The sequence below is a fragment of the Mastigoproctus giganteus genome, chromosome 5 (assembly GCF_048544385.1).
Source record: "Mastigoproctus giganteus isolate SK-2022 chromosome 5, ASM4854438v1, whole genome shotgun sequence".
Taxonomy (NCBI): Eukaryota; Metazoa; Arthropoda; class Arachnida; order Uropygi; family Thelyphonidae; genus Mastigoproctus; species Mastigoproctus giganteus.
Window position 1 is genome coordinate 218,556,940 of NC_143579.1, and position 20,061 is coordinate 218,577,000.

A 20,061-nucleotide genomic window follows, 5' to 3' on the forward strand; every position below is an offset into this window, starting at 1 on the left:
CCATTTCTTCAAATTTTCTCATAATTTTAAATAACTGTTTTTAAATAACTGCCTATTTATTTGGGGAGGGGATTTCATCCCCCTCCCCAAATAAGTAGGCAATTCTATCCTAACAATTTATATAGGGTGGTGCAATTAAAGTATGTTACATCACTTCTGCTGGTTGCAGGTGGAAAACCATTAATAGTAAAAAGATTAAACTTTGAATGGACACCATCCAATGCATGCAAAAATGGAAAGTACAAAAAAAAATAATAAATAATAAATAAATAAAATATTTTTTTTTTTTTTTGAAAACTGCTGCCATTCGAAATTGGTGCTATGTACAGCAGAATGCATATCTAACCTCATCACATGACCCTCACTGTCACTTCTGAAATGATTTAAAAACAATGGTTGACTTATCTGAAGCTTATGACAGAGGACGTCCCACAATTGTGGTGGCTGTTTTTGAAGAGATTACTGTTGCTGTGACCAGTGGTTCAGCATGAAATGAACATTTCTCTGCTAGTGCTGTGGCAGTATTAGAAGGGTGTCTTAACCTGATGATCAATCATCCTTAAGGAGGCTCTTCAGTTCATTATTTATTGGTACTCATACAAGATTCATGTGGTGCAGAAACTAACATAAACTGATCCACATCAGTGTAATGAGTTTGCTCTGAGTTTTCTGGCAAGGATTGAGATCAATTACATGTGGCTAGGGAACATAGCCACATATCATTAGTGAGGCTTATTTCCAGTTAAGTGGTAATGTGAATGAATAACCATAATTGTCAGGTGTGAAGATCATCACCTGAAGGTTTGTCAGTGGTGACTCTCCATTGTTCATATATTAATGTTTACTGTGGATTTACAGAAAACTTTGTAATTGGAGGACCATTTTTCTTTGAGGAGGTGCAAGTTCCAGAGACATGATATGACAGCCACTCATTACTGATATTTGGAAACAATTGTTTTTATGCAGAGGGGACTCCTCTGCACATCCATCGACCAGTAACTTAGCCACTTCATAACACATTTGATGAGTTGCCATTTTCACATGTGTTGAATATTGTCCATTCCAATTTTATATTTCTGGCGTTAATGGTTTTCCACCAATAGCCAGCTGAAGTGACACACTCTAATTATAACTACCTTGTATTTTAAATAATTTTGTGTTAAACTTATTTAAAATACAGTTGTATTAGATTATACCTTGTTTAAAACAGAAATATTAATTTTCTAAATCTACTTTATATTTTCAGCTTCGGTGGAAGTATATGATCATTGATGAAGGTCACAGAATGAAGAATCATCATTGTAAATTAACTCAGGTTCTTAACACTCATTACTGTGCTCCTCACCGTTTGTTGCTGACTGGTACTCCTTTACAGGTCTCTTTTTCTGTTCTTTTTAAAACTTTATTATTCTGTTCATCATATTTTAATATATTCACAGCAGAATTTTACATAATATTTACTGTGTATTGTTGAATGCGATACAATTATAATTTTTCATTTCAGAACAAGTTGCCAGAACTGTGGGCACTTCTTAATTTCTTGCTTCCAAGTATATTCAAATGTTGCAATACGTTTGAACAATGGTTTAATGCTCCATTTGCTACCACTGGTGAAAAGGTAAGTAAATTTATTTAATTTTTTATGGATTATCTAAGATAGTTCACAGATTAAATATATATTTTTAATATAATATAATATACTCTTGTGGTATAATGGTATGGTCTTCTAGTTTGCAGTAAATGCTGTGTTGATGACTACCAGTCTAGGTGTTTGCATCTTTTAAGGTTGGAACCAAACATGATTATGTGATTAATGGATTAAATGAGGGTAATATATTATTAACTTATATTAAAAAATCTAATTTAAATGCGTAACTTTAGTGGAAATTCTTGCTTTTGCATTTCTATTAATATTGTTTTGAAATTATTTGTAGAGGGATAAGAGAAATTTACCTCAATATGATATATAGAACACTTCCCTATGATACTCTCCAGAAATTAAAACGAATAAAAGATTAACGCAAAATGATTACAGTAAAAAATCAATTGAAAACAATTCAAAAATTAATTAAAAAAGTTAAACATAAATTTTGAAAACGATTTTACTTCCTGAAGCTGACAGTGCTTTTCGACCATATGTCGTGATCACAGGAATGGAAATTATGGAGTATGTGAGCTTATTTGTCTTCGTGCATGCACATGAAAAGCCTGATTATTTGTCTTTGCGCAAAAGACAGTGAATCGGAGATTAGATGTGGATGGCGAACATTAATAGAATTCTCGTGTAATTTAATTTTGATGGTTTCTGCAATTAATAGTCTCGTATAATTATGCTGGACACTAAGTATTTTGGCCTCATTAAATAAAAATGTATGGTTTTCGTTAACGGCATGAAAATCTAATTCTGACACTGCTAAACGAGAAGCACGTACTATGGGTTCATGCTGTTTTACTTGAATATTCAGTGGGAATCGCTTAGATCCTTGGTAAGACGAGTCGCAGTCACTACAAGAAATGTGGTGTACCAAGTCATTTATTTGTGTCGCTAAAGAGGAAAGGACTAAACGATTGTTCAGTATAGCGTGTACTTTCTATATTGGTCTGACCACAATCTTAAATTTGGTATCTTTAAAGAAAATCTGTTAAGCTGCTTGTGCCACTCTTCAATGTATGGGACAGAAATAAAGTATTTTTTTATGTTACTATTGTTTGTTGGTGTTTATTTGTTTCTTGTATCCTATCCTTAGCTTGTACTCTAATCCGGTTTATTGTAGAAAGGAGGTAATGTTTTAGAATCTGCATGTTAATATCTGTATTTCTGATTCTAAAGCAGATTCCGTTGTTGAATATTTATAGGCATTGAGAAACTGATTAAAAATAGTAGATCTTTTGTAGGTGAATGGTTGATAGCTGTTATAATGTAGAAGAATACCAGTGTTTGCCGGTTTACAATAGATGTTAAATTGGATTTTATTTGTGTCCTGAGTAAGCATGAAATTTAGGAAATTTAATGACTTAGTATCCATATTTTCCTTTTCCAGTGTACAATTCAGTCTAGGATGAATATTATTAAATGAATGTAAAATGTCTCGAATAGTGCTACTATCAATAATAACCAGAACACCATCTAAATACCTCCCATATTATGTGATACAGGGTAGAAAAGGCATCAAATGTATATGCTCTCTAAATATTCAATGACAGAATCTGCTTTAGAGTCAGAAATACAGATATTAACGAGCAGATTCTTAAACGGAGGTTACCTCCTTGCTACAGTAAACCAGATTAGGGTACAAGCTAAGGATAGGATACAAGAAACTACACCAACCAATAATAGTAACATAAAAAAAATACTTTATTTCTGTCCCATACATTGAAGAGTGGCACAAGCAGCTTAACAGATTCTTTTTCTTCAGTAGTGTGTACAGAAAGTACACATTATACTGAACAATTACTCAGTCCTTTCCTCTTTCGCGAAACAAATAAATGACTTGGTATACATTTTTGCAGTGATTGCGACTCGTCTTACCAAGGATCTAAGCGATTCCCACTGAATATTCGAGTAAAACAACACACGTCCTCAGTATGTACTTCTCGTCCAGCAATGTCAGAATTAGCCTTTCATGCCATTAATGAAAACCATACATTTTTATTTAACAATCCAAAATACTTAGTGTCCAACATAATTATTAATTGCAGAAACCATCGAAATTAAATTACATGAGAATTCTGTTAATGTTCACTGTCTTTCACGCACATGTGTGAGGACAAATAATGTCTATTTAAGATCCAAGCACGCATACTCCATAATTTCCCTTCCTGTGATCACGACATATGGTCAAAAAGCATGTCAGCTTCAGGAAGGAAAATTGTTTTCAAAATTTACATTTAACTTTTTTAATTGTTTTCAATCGATTTTTTACTGTAATCATTTTGCTTTAATCTTTCATTCGTTTTAATTTCTGGAGAGTATCACACGGAAGTGTTCTACGTATCATATTCAAGTAAATTTCTCTTATTCTTCTACAAATATTGTTATCAGCATAGAATGCATTGAGCATCATAGCTCTGTTGTTGTTGTTGTTGTTATTTGGTTTTTAGGAGCATTAGCAACTAAAGCCATATTGGTCCCGGGTATGTGCTGGTCATTCCCTGACCTTTCCGCATCCTCTGTATTTGGTGGTCACGTGCTCGAACCTGGTCTAATCAAGAAACATGTGCTACGCACTGCTGCTCCTGCCCACCTGGCTATGGAGGCGCCATAGCTCTGTTATATGCTATCAGATTCATGTTTTGAAATTAATGAATTAGCCGAGTCCAGAGATGTACTCCCTATAATAGATATGGGTTTAGCAATCTGTCCTACTGCTTCCTTTAATCTTCAAGATGTTTTGTGTGGTTTACTTTATATGCCGTTTAGCATTCTTTGGAATAAAAGATAGTTGAATTGGTACAATTTATAATTTTGTTCTTTATTTTGACCATATTGAATAATAAGAATCAGTAATAATTTCTTTGGTGACTGAAGTTCTTTCCAAAAAAAAAAATTTTCTGACTGTTTCACTTCCCAGTGGAGTAAAGCAAGCAAAATTGAAGCCAAAACCAAAAATCTACAGAAAATCAATACTCTTTGTATGCAGATATTGAGCTATAAAGAATATTTTATGGCTAAACATTTTCAAATAAAAATTAATTAATGATACAGGTAAAAAATTGAATACTATACTTTAAGAATGCTAAAATTCATATTTACATAATTAAATTGCCAAATTCAAAATACTAGGCACTAAACTAAAAAAAAACTGCAGAATTAAATAGTTTATTGATACCGAGAATGGAAATGGAACCCCAGATCAGATCTGGGGTACCATTATCAAGTAAGCTGTTAGATTAAAGTTAAGATTGTACACTCTGTATGAGTTAATATTGGTTTATAAAGTTCTAAAATTTAATGAAAGACTTACTACTCTAAGAATGAAACCCTAATTTTGGGACCCATATTAACTGTATTAAGTAAAAACTATTTAAATTGTGAGGGCCTCCAGAATATATGAGGGCTGTTTGATAAAGAATGATCATAATTTTTTTTTCACATGCTTTTATTAATCATCCATATTTTGATAGTTCTTTACAAAGTAGTCCCCATTTGATCTCTCTAACATTTCTGCCATTCTTCGAAAACATGATGGAAGCCATTTTTTGACATGTTTTTGAGAATTGCTCCCGACATCTTTACAACTTCTTCAACAGCTCTCTGATAACTGGTAATGTTTTCCTCCTCCTTCTTTAACTTTGGAAATAAAAAAAAATCGCAGGATGCAAGGTCAGGCTCTAGGGTGGATGAGGAACATATCTCGCATTGCTGTGATGCTGCATCATGGCAATTGTTGAATTCTCCATTTTCTCTATTTGTTGAATGTTGTTTTATCGAAATTCAATTCCTTGACCTATATTAAGTTTTGTGTTTTCCATGACTTGGCAAAAGAAATATGTAGTAAAAGTTCCAGTTAAACTAAAAGATCAGATACGAGACTTGGGATATGAGGCAAGCTGGGATTTTGAACAATACATATTCCCTGTGCTATACTGTTGTCTACTTGTACATGCCAGACATTGTTGGGAGTCAGAATATTTTATAAATACCTGGGTAAAAAGTTTGCCATAATTTTTTTAATGCAAATGGTCTGTTAGTCATAAAGCAGATTTTGATATGTATATGTTTTCCATGTTCATAGCAATGTAGCCCTGGGAAATGAAAACCCGGCGAAAAAAGTATATAGTGGCTATCCTGAAGTTTTTATGTTGCTGATAAGAGTTGAAAGTCAAAAAATAAGAATGACCCCCTTCCCTCATCAATAATTAATAAAGATAGTCATTCCTGTAAGTTACAATTAAGACCAATGACAGATGAGGACAGAGAAACGTGAATACCACACAGTTTAATGAACGATGAACTGATTTTTCATACAATGTTCACAGCAAACTTACAGAACTACTTGTATATATTGCTATGGATCTCTTATCTGATTAGTCAAAGAAGAAAAGCATGGTTATGATCAAATTCCAACTAACTGTTTTGAAGTCTTGCAAAAGCTGCCTAACATCAGCTGTAAATTCTGATGTCTTTAAAATTTGTGTCATTATTTTTAAAACTGTCTTCTTTAATGTTAGTTTCTTTTCTCAAGGCATTTATGAAAGGTGCTGTTTGTTCCACAACTGGAACAAGCATAAGAATTTTGCTTGAACTATTGTGGTCAGCCAGGTCTGCCATAACCAGCATCCATAGTGGTGATCAGGAAAATCACTAATGGATGTCAGTTTTAGATTATGAATTTCTAGGGATTTGGAAATTATTTTTAAAATTTGCTTTTTTTTGATATATATATATTCAAGCCAAATGCAGTCAGTATCCCATATATAGTTTTTTTAGAAAATGAAGCAGCAGACAAAATATTTCATTATTTAAGTTATATAATTACCTCATAATTTTGCTTGAAAAAATGTAGTATTTCAAATAGTATAACATCACTTATTGATTTTTATTTAACCGGTGATAATAAACATATTTCTTTTTATTGATAACTCAGAATTAACATTGTATTTGTTAATACTTGCTGAAAAGAGACTCTCTTTCAAATAATGCTGCTCTGATCTAACTTGTTTTACAGCCGTAATAGTTGCTATATATGTTATAATTGTTTTCTAAATGAATTTTTCTTTTTTTTTGTGATTAAAGGTTGAACTAAATGAAGAAGAAACAATATTGATTATTAGGCGCCTTCATAAAGTTTTACGGCCCTTCCTTTTGAGGCGTCTAAAAAAAGAAGTGGAATCTCAGTTGCCTGAAAAGGTAAAAGCTCATGATATTTCTATAAAGATGAAAGCTTCTGGTATCATTAACTGTAATATGTAATAGCCACCCTAAAGCATATTTACGATATGCTTGGGGGTGGCTATGATGTCTGTTTTCTCTGAACTATTTCCTAGTATCATGCACAGTTATAATTTTAAATCAATTTGAATAGGTTGGAATTTGAGTTGTTTCTCACCACTTCAGGTTAATAAAAAACAGTTCGTACCTTGTTGGTTGGTACATTCAGGAAATTGTACTACAGTATTTTCTTTAAGAAGTTAACCAGAGAAAAAAAAAAAAAAAGAATTAATAAATAAACAAATAACCTGTATATAGCGCTATTTCTTATGCTATATACAGGTTATTTGTACAAAGATTAAAGACTACATACACTTAAGCAGTTGTGTCTTTAGTATTCTAAAACGTATATCTAAACTATTTGGAAAGCTTGGGTTAGGAACAATATTCAAAAAGTTTAGCATTTTTTTGCAACTTTAAACTCTCTTAATAATTAAACTTGTCTAATAGCATTGCACAATCCTAGATATATGACAGTGCCAAACCAATAATGATTCAAACACTAAAAATTAAACTCAATAAAAATAATATTGATGAAACTGAATTTTTTACAGGATCATGTAGAATTCTTTTACTGCTTTTAAGAGTTTCTTCCATTATTTTGCTTTCAGATTTTCTTACCTTGCAAAAGTGAAAGTGTTAAAAATATACATTTCATCTGTATATCATATTGTGCTCATCCTTCACAATCAGTTGCCCATGTATTGCACCACCTCGAATAAGTAACAAAAGAGAAGACTATTGTTACTTATTCTCGGTGGGTGCCACCACCCAGATGGCACTGTTTAAAAGCTAGTTGGCTTTTCATCGGTGGGTGGTCAGGTACCCTGGTATTGCAAGTGAAGAGTTACTTATTCAAGGTAGTGCAATACATTGGCAACTCGTTGTGAAGGATGAGTAGATATGGTGTATCTACACCGATATTATATGGCAATGTTTATTATGTACTTGTACATAGTAAAAAATGGATGAAGGAACTGAAAAATGAGAAAATTATTTTATTAGACATTTATTATAATATGTTACATTATTATTGAAGTTACACTATTTTTCAGTTGTATGAATAAAGAATGAATCCAGAGTTGTTCGTGTGGTTTTTTTTTTTTTTTTTTTGTTGTAATTTTTTCAGATAAAATTGTGTCATAGCATTTAGTTATGTCTTTAACTTTGCACTTAACATTTGTTGCACAATCACGAAGAAGATCGTTCTCACAAAAAATATTCAAGTGCTTGGTCAATTTTCTCAAGAGAAAAAGCTTTCATTCTTCAATTTTCAAATCCTCGTAACTGCGGGGACTCAGATAATGAATACTCGGATACTGGGGACCCCCTGTAAACTATAACTGAATTTATTTCTGATCAGAAATAAATTCATTTAAAATTTACTATGAACTGGTCGGTTCTAATCGTATTTGTAAAGTTGTAATATAATTTGATGGAATTCCACCTTGGTAAGTAATAACTATACACGATTTCTGATGTAATTATTTTCTTCATAATGATTACTTGGTTCTTTACTGACTAAGTTTCTACTCTTAAGTTTTTCACTTTTCTCATGTATTCATTTGATACGTTTTAACAATCCTTCATGAAATTACTTATAATTCACTTTCCATTTTCAGTCTTTGTTGACATTTCCTATTTTGTTTTCAGATCTAGATAAATGCAAAAAAATTCTGTTGGGTCTTGGATCTTTCAAGTATTAAAGTTACTTTAATGTATACACAAGATGTTGCAGCTTACTACTCTACCTTTGAATATCCACCTCTGGATTTGTTTTCTACTTAAATTGTATAGCCGCCTTAGGATTTTAGTGACTTGATATTGCTACTAATTTAGTATAATGTTCTTCCATCTTCGAATTTAAACTAGTTTTGTATCCTTGAATTTATCTCCTGTTCTTTCATCATTGGATTTTTAACTACACCACCATTAGGTCTAAAGTCACCCATTTATTTATATCCTTGGAATTATTTCATGTTCTTTCATCTTTGGATTTAAACTAGATCTGTATCCCTGGACCTACTTACTGTTCTTTCAACATTGGATTCTTACTACACCCTTTCACCTTTGGATTTATACCTGAAACTACCTTTGGATTTAAGACATTCTATTAATTACAGTAATGATTACTGATATCACTTCTATATTGGTTCACTCCATTTTGGACTACAGGTTATAATTATTAATCTAACTTTTCTTCTCAGAACATTATGTGATTCTTCACATCTTTCCTTCTTTCTATGCTTAGATATGTAAGCAGTTACTCCCCTAATTGGTAATTTTTCGATTTATATGAGATTATACAACTTCCGTTATCAGCTTAATATATTGTAACTATATCACTTGGTCTACCGTCTATTAATTTTGATCTGCATTCTTTTTATCACCACTTTGTTCAATACTTTTATTTATCTATGAACTGTTTATGTTTATTTTTGTATATCTTACGACTTTATTATGGTAAAGTCCTGTTATTCCAACCAATTTTTTTTTTCCAGTGCTAATCTTATGTATCTTCATGCATTTATCATTCAAAATAACAATAGAGATCACTATTTTCCCATATTTTTACGTTTCTTCACAACTCTCTATTAAGTTCCTTTATGCTGCTATGTTACTAATGTGGTTATGTTTGACATAATTCATCTACTACACTAAATATGTGCACATATTATTTTCCCGCCAGCTTACTTCTGTTACCCATTGCTTGAAAACTCCAGGTATCGTTCATTTTCTTTGATATTAGCAAAGGCACATGATGTAAGAAAACAAGCTTATATAGCATCAGCCAAAAAAAAACCACCCTTATTTCACCCATCCACTTGCTCCAAATGTTTGTCGAGTTCTGCCTTGAATCTATTTAAGCTATCAACTTCTACAACGACAGATGGAAGTTTGTTCCACCAATCAACCACCCACTGGCTAAAGGCAAACTTCCGCACATCTATCCTACAACCGTCTTTCCTCAATTTGAATTTATGCCCTTTCAGGCGATTATTCTGAGGAAGAGGAAGAATTCCACCCAGATTGACCATGCTCAAGCCATTCAAGGCTTTATACACCTCAATCAGATCACCTCGCAGGTGCCTAGTCTCCAGACAATCCCATTTTGCATTCTTGTAATGCCAAACAATACTAGGTTGGGAATAGCCATGAGATAAAAGCTCCATTGGAGAAGAGACATTCACCAAGTTGTGATTTGAGGTACCTAAAGGACCACTCACTTCGACCGTGTACTTAGAAGGGTTGTTTGTGAGAAAAAGATCAAGTATGTTGGCTGTGTGGTTGGGATTGTCCAGTATTCTTGTAGGTAAATGAACAATCTGTGCAAGGTCATTAGAAATTGCAAAAGCCTCAGCATCTCGACCAGCTGGGTTGGTGTGACTAGAAAATGGAAGCCAGCTGGAGTTGTGAACTTTAAAATCACCAAGGAAAATTACCTCACTTTTAGGAAAGTTGGACTGGAGAAAGTTAAGTTGCAAAGGGAGAAAGTCAAAGAGCTCCAAGTGATTAGTGGAGTTGGGAGAACGGTAGAGACAACAGATGAATTTTACACAATGAGGTAGAGAGATTTTAAGCCAGAGAAGATCGAAAAGAGGAGATTCCAAATTACCAAGTCTCTGACAGGGAATATTGGAACGGACATATGCACAAGTACCACCTTTGAGGCGAAAGGAATCATACAGCGAATAATTTGGGCAACTGATATGAGCAGTAGTTGAATTAACTGATAACTGAATTTTTGTCAGAAAAAGTACACGGGGTTTGGCAGACTGCAAGTGGAAATGGACATCGTTGAGATTAGAATTGAGACCACATATATTTGTGAAATGAACTAGGAAGTGGTTGGGAGGTTTAGATCTTTTTGCAGATAATCTTACTCTATTAGTTTGACAATTCGTGGTGTATTCAATAGTAAGGAAATGTGGGAGGGACATGCTGTATGAAGTAATGAAATTTTTGGATATGGCGTACACATGGTAAGAATATATCCAAATCCTCGACATAACGGGGCCTCGACAATGCCGCCCCACGTACACACTACTTGGACTCCCTCCAGTCACTATCTGGCAGAGTAGAGGTAGCAAGATTGTACACTAGCTGATCCAGAAGCCTCCTAAAGAGTTACCAATAGGTTCGGTCCGGTGTACTAACTAGCGGCCAGCCTGCGAACACCATTTTAGAGCTGTACCCTCAAAATGTAAGGAAGATTGGAGCTCGCCATGATGTTCATCATAACCTCAAAAGTCATCAGTCGTATTGCATGATGGAAGAGATGGGGAAGGGCTGACTGTTGAATTTGGTGCATTCATTTTTGAACTGAATTCTTCTGTTCCAAAATTTACACATGAAAAGAACTTATACTAAATCTAAATCTAATAGAGTGAATCAAATGAAAGCATACTGTATTGTTTTGGCAGCAGAAGAAGGCCCATATCTGTCTGTTTAATATAGAGCCCAGTGCAAACGGTTTATCCGGCGCTCATGTCTTGGCATGGTGCTGAATGCAACTGACTTTCACCATAAAGAAAAACCAAGGGCTCCCACCAAATCAGGGTTATATGAGGGGCCCATCAAGCTCTCAGCTGCCCAGCTCTATGACAGAGCTCACTCCTGTGCATCAGGCAAAACAGAGGCAAACTCCAAGGCAGAATGTGCTGGTCCCAAAGGAACTTCAGTTTCATTTTCTACCAATGCCAGAGCTCGCAACAGTTGAAAAGCAGTTATTAATCAGTCCAAACTAGCTTTTGAACAGGCTAAGAGTAGAAAACTCACCATTTGTAGGTCTTTTTTGCTGTCAGTTTCTTATGCTCAGCTTTGACTCTTCTTGTCATCTGAGTTCATCTGAGTAATAACTAATGGGAATTCAGTTTGTGTCAGTATACTGGTGATAACTTGGTTTGTTACTTGTTTGTGGACAGATTTCAGTAGAAAAGTAATATAAACTCAAGTGGTTATGCTTGACAATTTGAAAGCTCTTAATTGTGTTTGACCTAAAGGTCTTCTAAACAGGCTTTGATCTTATGTTTTAGATTTTTTTTAGTTGATGTTCATTGGCTTTCTGTTTTCTGACTTTTCAACTAATGCTAGAGTTCCCAAAGGTTCTGTTCTTTCACCAGTCTTTTTCTCCTGTATATCATTGATCTTCCCATTGGCTGGAAACCCTATCCCTAGTTTTGATGTTGATAGTAACCACATTGCATCTTCAACTTCAATAAACCATGCTCCACACAAACAGCTACAACTTGAATGTCCACCGCTCATTACTTAAATGCTAATCTCTCTATAATTCTTCTGTTGGGGGGGGGGGGGGTAAAAACTTCAATCCTTATGAAATCCAGTCCTGTCTTATTTCTCAAAAAAAAAAAAAAAAAAAATCTGCTGCTCCCGTGTTTACCTTCAACAATGCTCCGATTTCTAGTGAATATCACATATTTATAGAGGAAATCCCTGATTTCTAACCTTTCCTGCATAAGCATATCAGAAACATTACTTTTTCTCGTTGGGGGGAGTTTTCTATTTCATTCTTGGTGTTACTATTGCTTCCAAACAGCTGCCAGGGTCTGTCTCAATTTCAAATCCAATCTGCCATGAAGTACTGTTTTTCATATCTGCGATGATAAACTTGTATTGTGGTCATCCAAATCTGTTATAATTCAGTGTGTCTTCAGGTCTCCATGGTAGCACATATCAGTTCTTCTGGACTATCAGAAGGCCTCACATGTACTAACATGAAGAGAGCTTATCATAGTAAGCACTCTTTCCTCTTAGTCTGCCTCTCGGCTTATTACCATTCATTTTTTACTTCAAATATATGTTTAGCTGCTTTCCCCTTTAGCCAATCCTTTCTATGTTCTCATTACTGTAAATTTGACTGGGCACTTACTTTTGACTGGCCCCCAAAATTTTAAATTTTCATTTGACCTTCTAAGCCTGTTTTTAAATTTCCTGATCCTAATTTTAACTTTTATTCTTCCCTTTATTTCTTATGCTGCTCTCAGCTCCTTAGGTTAAAATATGCTTAAAGACTGTTTTATAAAGAATAATTTTTTATTATTTCTAATTTCTCTTTTGCTGCAAATATGTAAGCTTCCAGCATTTCCTGCTTTATTTATTCTGTAGTTTATTTCCATGTTTAAACTTCCATCTTCATTAAAGACTGTTCCTAGATACACAAAACTCATAACTTGCTCCTAGTTGAGTTATATAATGGAAACTAAATTTTCCTTGTTCCCTACAGCTTTCATTTAACCCCAGGTGCTCATATCTGGTGAGTATGGGCTTGGCACACGCAGGGTCCTGAGCTGGATATCATCATTCTTCTCTTTCTTGGTGATTCCCCCTTCTTCTGACTCTCTCTCTCTCTCTCTCTCTCTCTCTCTCTCTCTCTCTCTCTCTCTCTCTCTCTCTCACTCACTCACACACACACACACACACACACACAGGGTAATTCAGCCGCCTCCGTAGCCAGGTGGGAAGGAGCAGCAGTGCGTAGTACACGCTTCTTGATTAGACCGGGGTTCGAGCACGTCACCACCAAATACGGAGGATGCGGAAAGGTCAGGAAATGACCACCGCATATCCCGGAGCAATATGGCCTTAGTTGCTAATGCTCCTAAAAACCAAATAACAAACAAACACAGGGTAATTCAGAATTTTTTTTTTTTTTTTGGCTGGTGCAGCATAAGCCTCAGGCTTCCTTGCACCATATAGCTAATAATAATTTCTGTTTTTGTTTAACTAATTACATTTGGATTTCTCTACAACCTTTAATTTACTCTAAGATTCTTGAGAACCTTGCAAACTACTATTTAACAGCATAATATCATAGTGATCCAGTTTTTATACATCTCCTACACTAAACTTCAGTAACCTATATTCTTTTATTAACCATGAACATATAAGAAGTCACAGTATGGTGCAGCCATACCTTACTCCAAATTTTATCTTAAACTAATTTCCAATTCTTCCTTCAGTCCTCAGTATCCCCAAGATTTTACTTGCTGCAACAAAAACTGAAATTGCTCTGTAATTTCCACATTCAGCTTTATTTCCATTTTTATTTTATTTATTTATTTATTTTCTTTTTATCTGTTCAGGCCAGATTTCACCAACACCTGCTGCCTTTCCATACTTAATATTTTCCCATAATTTTATAACCATTTCTACCTTGGTAGTAGAGAGAGTATCTAAAATTTCCTCCATTTCAATTTTTTCTCTTTTTCTGTGAGCCTATCCTCCTATTCAGCTCTCTCTTGTAGCAAATCATCAAAGTATTTACTCCCTACTTCTGTGTTATATTTGCCATTGTCATTTTGGATTATCTTAGCTGTAGCTTTTCTGTGTTTTGAGATTTTTAATTAAATACCGCCAAAACATTTTTCCACATTCCTGAAACTTGTTTTCTATATGAAAGTTATTTTATTTATACTCCCGGGATGACCCATGTGGTCATCCCGGCATATAAAAAAATTTTTTTTTATTTTTTTAATATTATTATTATTATTATTTTCTCTATCTTTTTTTTATATGAGATTTGTTTTCTATATCTTTCCAAAGTCTTTCTTTAGTTTCCTATTAACTACTAGTTCACGTTGATTATTTCACCCTGCCCCAGCATCTTTGGGACGTAGAATTATCCTTGAGGATAATGGCATGGAGGACTGTCCTCTACATAAGAGTAGGAGTGTGTTATAGGCCTAATGACTCGAATGAGTACAATGAACAATTGTACAGAGAAATAGAGTGGGCCAGTAAATCAGAATGTCTTATAATGGGGGATTTTAACTTCCCAGATATTGACTGGAACTTGTGGGTTGGTCACTCACACACTAGTCAGACTTTTGTGGATTTATTGGATGATTGTTTTCTGCAGCAGCATGTTCGAGAGGCAACCAGAGAAAGTAATACTCTTGATCTGGTTATCAGTAGTGATCATTCGTGTATTAAGAATTTGCAGATAAAGGAACCACTAGGTGGCAGTGATCACAGTGTGCTGCAGTGGGATTTACTCAAAGAGGTAACTACCGTCAGGGGTAAAGGAAAGGGTTTTTGCTTCCGTAAAGGGGAGTACAGTGGTCTCAGACAGTTTTTAAATTCTGTACAGTGGGATCAACTGACGATGTTACAAACAGTAAATTCTAAGTGGGAAGCATTCAAAGAATTAATCGTGGAAGCTACTAGACTTTATATACCGATTAAGAAATATCGTTCAAGGTTTAGGCCTAAATGGTTATCAAATGAACTAATGAGACTCGTGACAGAGAAGAAAAATGCATGGGATGCATGTAAATTATCAGGCGACGCAGAAGCCTGTGGCAGATATAAGCTAGTCTGTAATCAGGTCACAAAGGAGGTTCGGCAGGCAAAGGCGGATTACGAGAAATCTTTGGCAAAAGATGCTAAGAAAAACAACAAGGATTTCTTTACTTATATAAACTCTAAACGGAAGGGGATGAATATGATTGGTCCACTTGACATCGATGGTTCGACTGTTGATGATCCTGCTCAGATAGCAAACAAACTGAATGAGTATTTTGCATCTACATTCACACGTGAGGAATTATTACAGTTTGAAAATGGAAGAAGGTTATCAAATTGTAGCAGTGTGCTTAATGATTTTGTAATAACTGAGAGCAAAGTGGAGGAGAAATTGTTGAAGTTAAACGTAAGAAAGGCACCTGGGGTGGATGGGATCTATCCAGTTATATTAAAGGAGGCGGCAAAGCAACTAAGCAAACCCTTAGCCATAATTATGAGAGCATCCTTGGATTCAGGGGAGGTTCCCACGGACTGGAGATGTGCAAATGTATCCCCAATTCACAAAGGAGGTTCGAAGGGTGACACGAGTAATTACAGACCAGTTAGTTTAACTTCTGTTCCGGGTAAAATAATGGAGTCACTAGTTAAAGATGCATTGCAGGATCATCTAGACAAGACTGCAGCAATAATTCAGACACAGCATGGGTTTGTTAAGGGAAAGTCTTGTCTGACAAATTTGATTGGTTATTATGATGTGGTCACAAAGGAACTGGATGCAAAAAATAATTTTGATATCATATACTTGGATTTCAGGAAAGCTTTTGACACTGTTGCGCATGGAAGACTACTGTACAAATTGGAGCAGAATGGTATTAAGGGTAAGTTGCTACAATGGATAAAAGGATGGTTAAGTGGGAGAAGACAGAGGGTGGTAATCAATGGGTGCTGCTCTTCGTGGACTAATGTTATTAGTGGAGTCCCACAGGGTTCGGTGTTGGGTCCACTGTTGTTTTGTATATTTATCAATGATATTGATGAAGGTATATCAGGCTTAATGTCGAAGTTTGCAGATGACACGAAGGTTGGCAGGGTTGTTAATGACAGTCATGGCAGTGTGCTACTGCAACAGGATCTAGATAATTTGGGCAGATGGGCTAAGAAGTGGCAACTGAAGTTTAACCTTGACAAATGCAAAGTACTGCATATGGGTAGAATAACCCCAGAGAAACGTACCAACTGTGTGGTACTACACTTAAGGTGGTAGAAAATGAAAAAGACCTGGGAATAATTGTGCAGTCAGATATGAAGTTTTCTGAGCAATTCAGACAGGCTGCTAGGGCAGGTCATGGGGTTTTGTCAATGATATATAGGAATTTTGCTAGCAAGGAAAAGGAGGTGATTGTCCCTCTGTATAAGGCAATGGTCAGGCCACGCTTTGAGTACTGCGTACAGGTCTGGAGGCCTCATTTTAGGAAGGATGTAGATTTGCTTGAGCGTGTACAGAGAAGAGCAACACGATTGGTGAGGGGAATGAAGGGATTCTCTTACTAAGAGAGGCTTAAGTTCTGCAAATTGCAGTGGCTGGAGACTAGGCACCTGCGCGGCGATCTGATTGAGGTCTATAAGGCCTTGAATGGGTTGAGCACGCTGAATTCTGATGGGATCCTCCCACTTGTTCAGAATACGAACCTACAGGGACATAAGTTCAAATTAAGAAAGGATAGATGTAGAATAGATGTGCGGAAATTTGCCTTTAGCCAGCGGGTGGTTAATTGCTGGAACAAACTTCCATCTGTCGTTGTGGAAGTTGATAGGTTAAATAAATTTAAGGAGGAACTGGACAGGCATTTGGAGGGTATGGTGTGATTTTTTTTTTTTTTTTTGGCTGATGCTGCATAAGCTCCTACACTTGCTTTCTTGCATCAAGTGCCACTACTACTACTACTACTACAATCAGGCCACAGTCTAAACTGGATATGTGGCTACCCACCATAGAGTATATTCCTTCTTATCAGTTGGGCTCCACAATGTAACACACTTATTTCTTCATTTCAGCTTCCATTGTTTATTCATTTGCAAATAGGACTGACAAGAGTTCTCCCACAAGGAAAAAAGCTTCCATGGGAGGAAGGGCTGGAAAATAGATGGACACGTATAGTCATATATCTATATATTTTTTTTATTTTATTTATTTATTATTTTATTTATCCCCAAGAAATTTCATTTGAAATTATTCGTGTATAGATTTTATTGTAAGTATATACAAATTTTATTTGTATATGAGAAGTTATCCTTTTTATTATATTAAATATTTCTTAGTACCTTTTCATCAGTACTGTGAAGTATCTTTTTATTGGACATTAGAAGAATTTTTCTTATTGCGTACTGTGATGCGTTTAACCTTAGGCTAGGATTTGTTGATATTAGATTTTGAAAAGGTCTGGTGTCAGACATTCTTCAGATTACTTGCCTTTGCATTTGTGAGTCTAAATTTTTCTTCATTCTCATGAAGAAAAATTGGAGCTTTTAAAGTGTTAAAAAACAAAACTGTTAAAGTGTTAACAGTTTTGTTTTTACAAAGCAAGCACACAAAACTGTCATGGTGCCATCTGAGAAATGAAAATTGATGAGATTCATAGTGCAGTGTAGGATACTTTCCGAGATTGTATGGTGTGGTAATCTTGTATGTTTACTTTCATTGCAATAATTTTATAAAATTGTTAATTTGATTTATATTACTATATAATAATCTGTGAAAGAATAAAATTTCTACTGAATTAGCTAAATTAAGCAAGCTTGTTATTCATTTTATTTTGAATGTATTTATTAAGAAGAAATTTGCAACATCTTTCAGGTAGAATACGTTGTGAAATGTGATATGTCTTCTCTGCAAAGGCTGCTATACAGACACATGCAGACTAAAGGTGTGCTCTTGACTGATGGATCTGAAAAGGATAAAAAGGTATTAATATCAGCAAAATCTTAGTCTTTTAGATCCCATCTTTCACTTTTGAAATGTTATGAATTTGTTTGTTTTAAACTATAAAACAGTTGTCTTCTTTGTAAAACAAAGAAGAGAACTGTATTTAACCCTCGGCTAGTATTTGTTGATATTAGATTTTGAGGAAGTCTGGTGTCAGACATTCCTCAAATTACATGCCTTTGCATTTGTCTGTAAATTTTTATTCATTCTCATTAAGAAAAATTGGAGCTTTGAAGTGTTAACAGTTTTGTTTTTCACAAAGCAACCCCACAAAACAGTTATAAACTATAAAAAATATAATATAAAAGTGCAAACTTGTAAGTAAATGCTTGAAACAGTTCTCTTTGTAAAACAAAGAAGAGAACATTTTTAAAACATTTACTCCCAAGTTTTCACCTCCCCCCCCACCCATTGGGGAAAAAAATTGATTTTTAAACATAACTATCTTGTAATTGGAATTTTTAAACTGATAGTTGAGTGGTGCTGCATGAAATTATTACCCTCATGACACTATAAAATAAAAAAATAATAATAATAAAAAAAAAATTCTGATTATATGAAACAACCAGACAAAACATTCAATTGACACTGGATTGCATATTATTGTGTCATGTTCTCGAACACACAACATGAGTGACTTGGAACATGAATAACCAACACGCTGTTATCCATTAATATATTTCTATACTCATCTCTGCACAACTGTTTAGTCCTGGTCTCTCTGTGTAGTGGGAGGGGGAGATTGTTTATAATCTGGGACAGCTATTGAGAAATATTTCAAAACAGTATAAAGGATGAATGTACTTTGAAAGAAAAAAATAAATGCAATGCTTCTTAGGGTTCTTAGGGAAATTTTGGTAGAGAAAGTGGTTTTAGCATGTATTAACAGTTCTTTTAGTTGAAATGAAACCTGTGTAAAAAAAGATAGATATGCCCAGTAATTTTCTTGTTCTGTATTGTTAACGTTATATATCAAAAAATAAATTAGAAGCAAAAATGAATAACTTTAGTTCATTTTACCAGTTTCATTTTTTGAACATGCAGGTGATAGTTAAAACATTCACCATGGTTGTATGCAATAATGCTAAAATAAACAGGATTCTTATAAACATATATAAAGTTATCAGTATAGAATATTAACAAACAGAAGTTCTCATATAGACTTAACAGGGGTTGAGAGATTAGAATAATTACATAACGTTTGTTCTTTTCCATAATACACAATGCACCAATTAAAAATTAGGCTTATTGTAGGGAAAAAAAAATGATGATCCCATGTATGAGTATACTAACATTTTTTTATTCAAAGTAACTTCCTCCTGCATTCACACACTGCATGTAATGATCATGAAGTGACTCGAATGACTGGTAGAAAGCTGTGACTGGTATACTGTTCAATGTTCGCATCACAGCTCTTCGAATGGTGTTGACATCATTAAAATAACAGCTTTTCAGGTGGTGCCTTGAGTTTTGGGAACAAAAAGAAGTTGCATGGGGCTAAGTAGTAGAAATGTAAGTTGTAGAGAAGAGTATTCATTTGAATAAAGATGGTGCAAGCATTTTTGCCAGTATCATTGAGAATATCCTAAGGGTTCAGGGAAATTGCTAGTTAGGGGGAGAAGGGTAATGCAGATCCACATTTATCTGATGATATGGGTCAAAGTAATGCTTGCACTCACCTCAAGAATTCTTGTTTGTTGCCACAATAGCCAATGTTGATACGATGTTCTGAGGGTAGCAATGTTTCAAATAAGTGGCATGTGAAAGCTAGGGAAACAAGCCTAAATAACTTCAATTGGTGTGTCAGGGTGGTAGATGACTTAAATCAACCGGTGAAATACCACCACTTTGCTTATTGGAGGCTTGAAGTGGCGAAACCCAT

The 20,061-nt window shown here is 34.7% G+C and overlaps 1 protein-coding gene across 7 annotated transcripts in view; it reads left to right on the plus strand.

Moving 5' to 3' along the window:
- Window positions 1–20,061, plus strand: part of brm (ATP-dependent helicase brm) — a 714,323-nt gene that overhangs the window by 386,268 nt on the left and 307,994 nt on the right. For all 7 annotated transcript variants that reach the window (XM_090374387.1, XM_090374383.1, XM_090374382.1 and 4 more), the window contains 4 exons: window positions 1,247–1,375; window positions 1,505–1,618; window positions 6,737–6,850; window positions 18,051–18,158. In XM_090374387.1, the coding sequence (XP_090230513.1) occupies window positions 1,247–1,375; window positions 1,505–1,618; window positions 6,737–6,850; window positions 18,051–18,158 (465 nt within the window). The remainder of the gene's footprint in view (window positions 1–1,246; window positions 1,376–1,504; window positions 1,619–6,736; window positions 6,851–18,050; window positions 18,159–20,061) is intronic.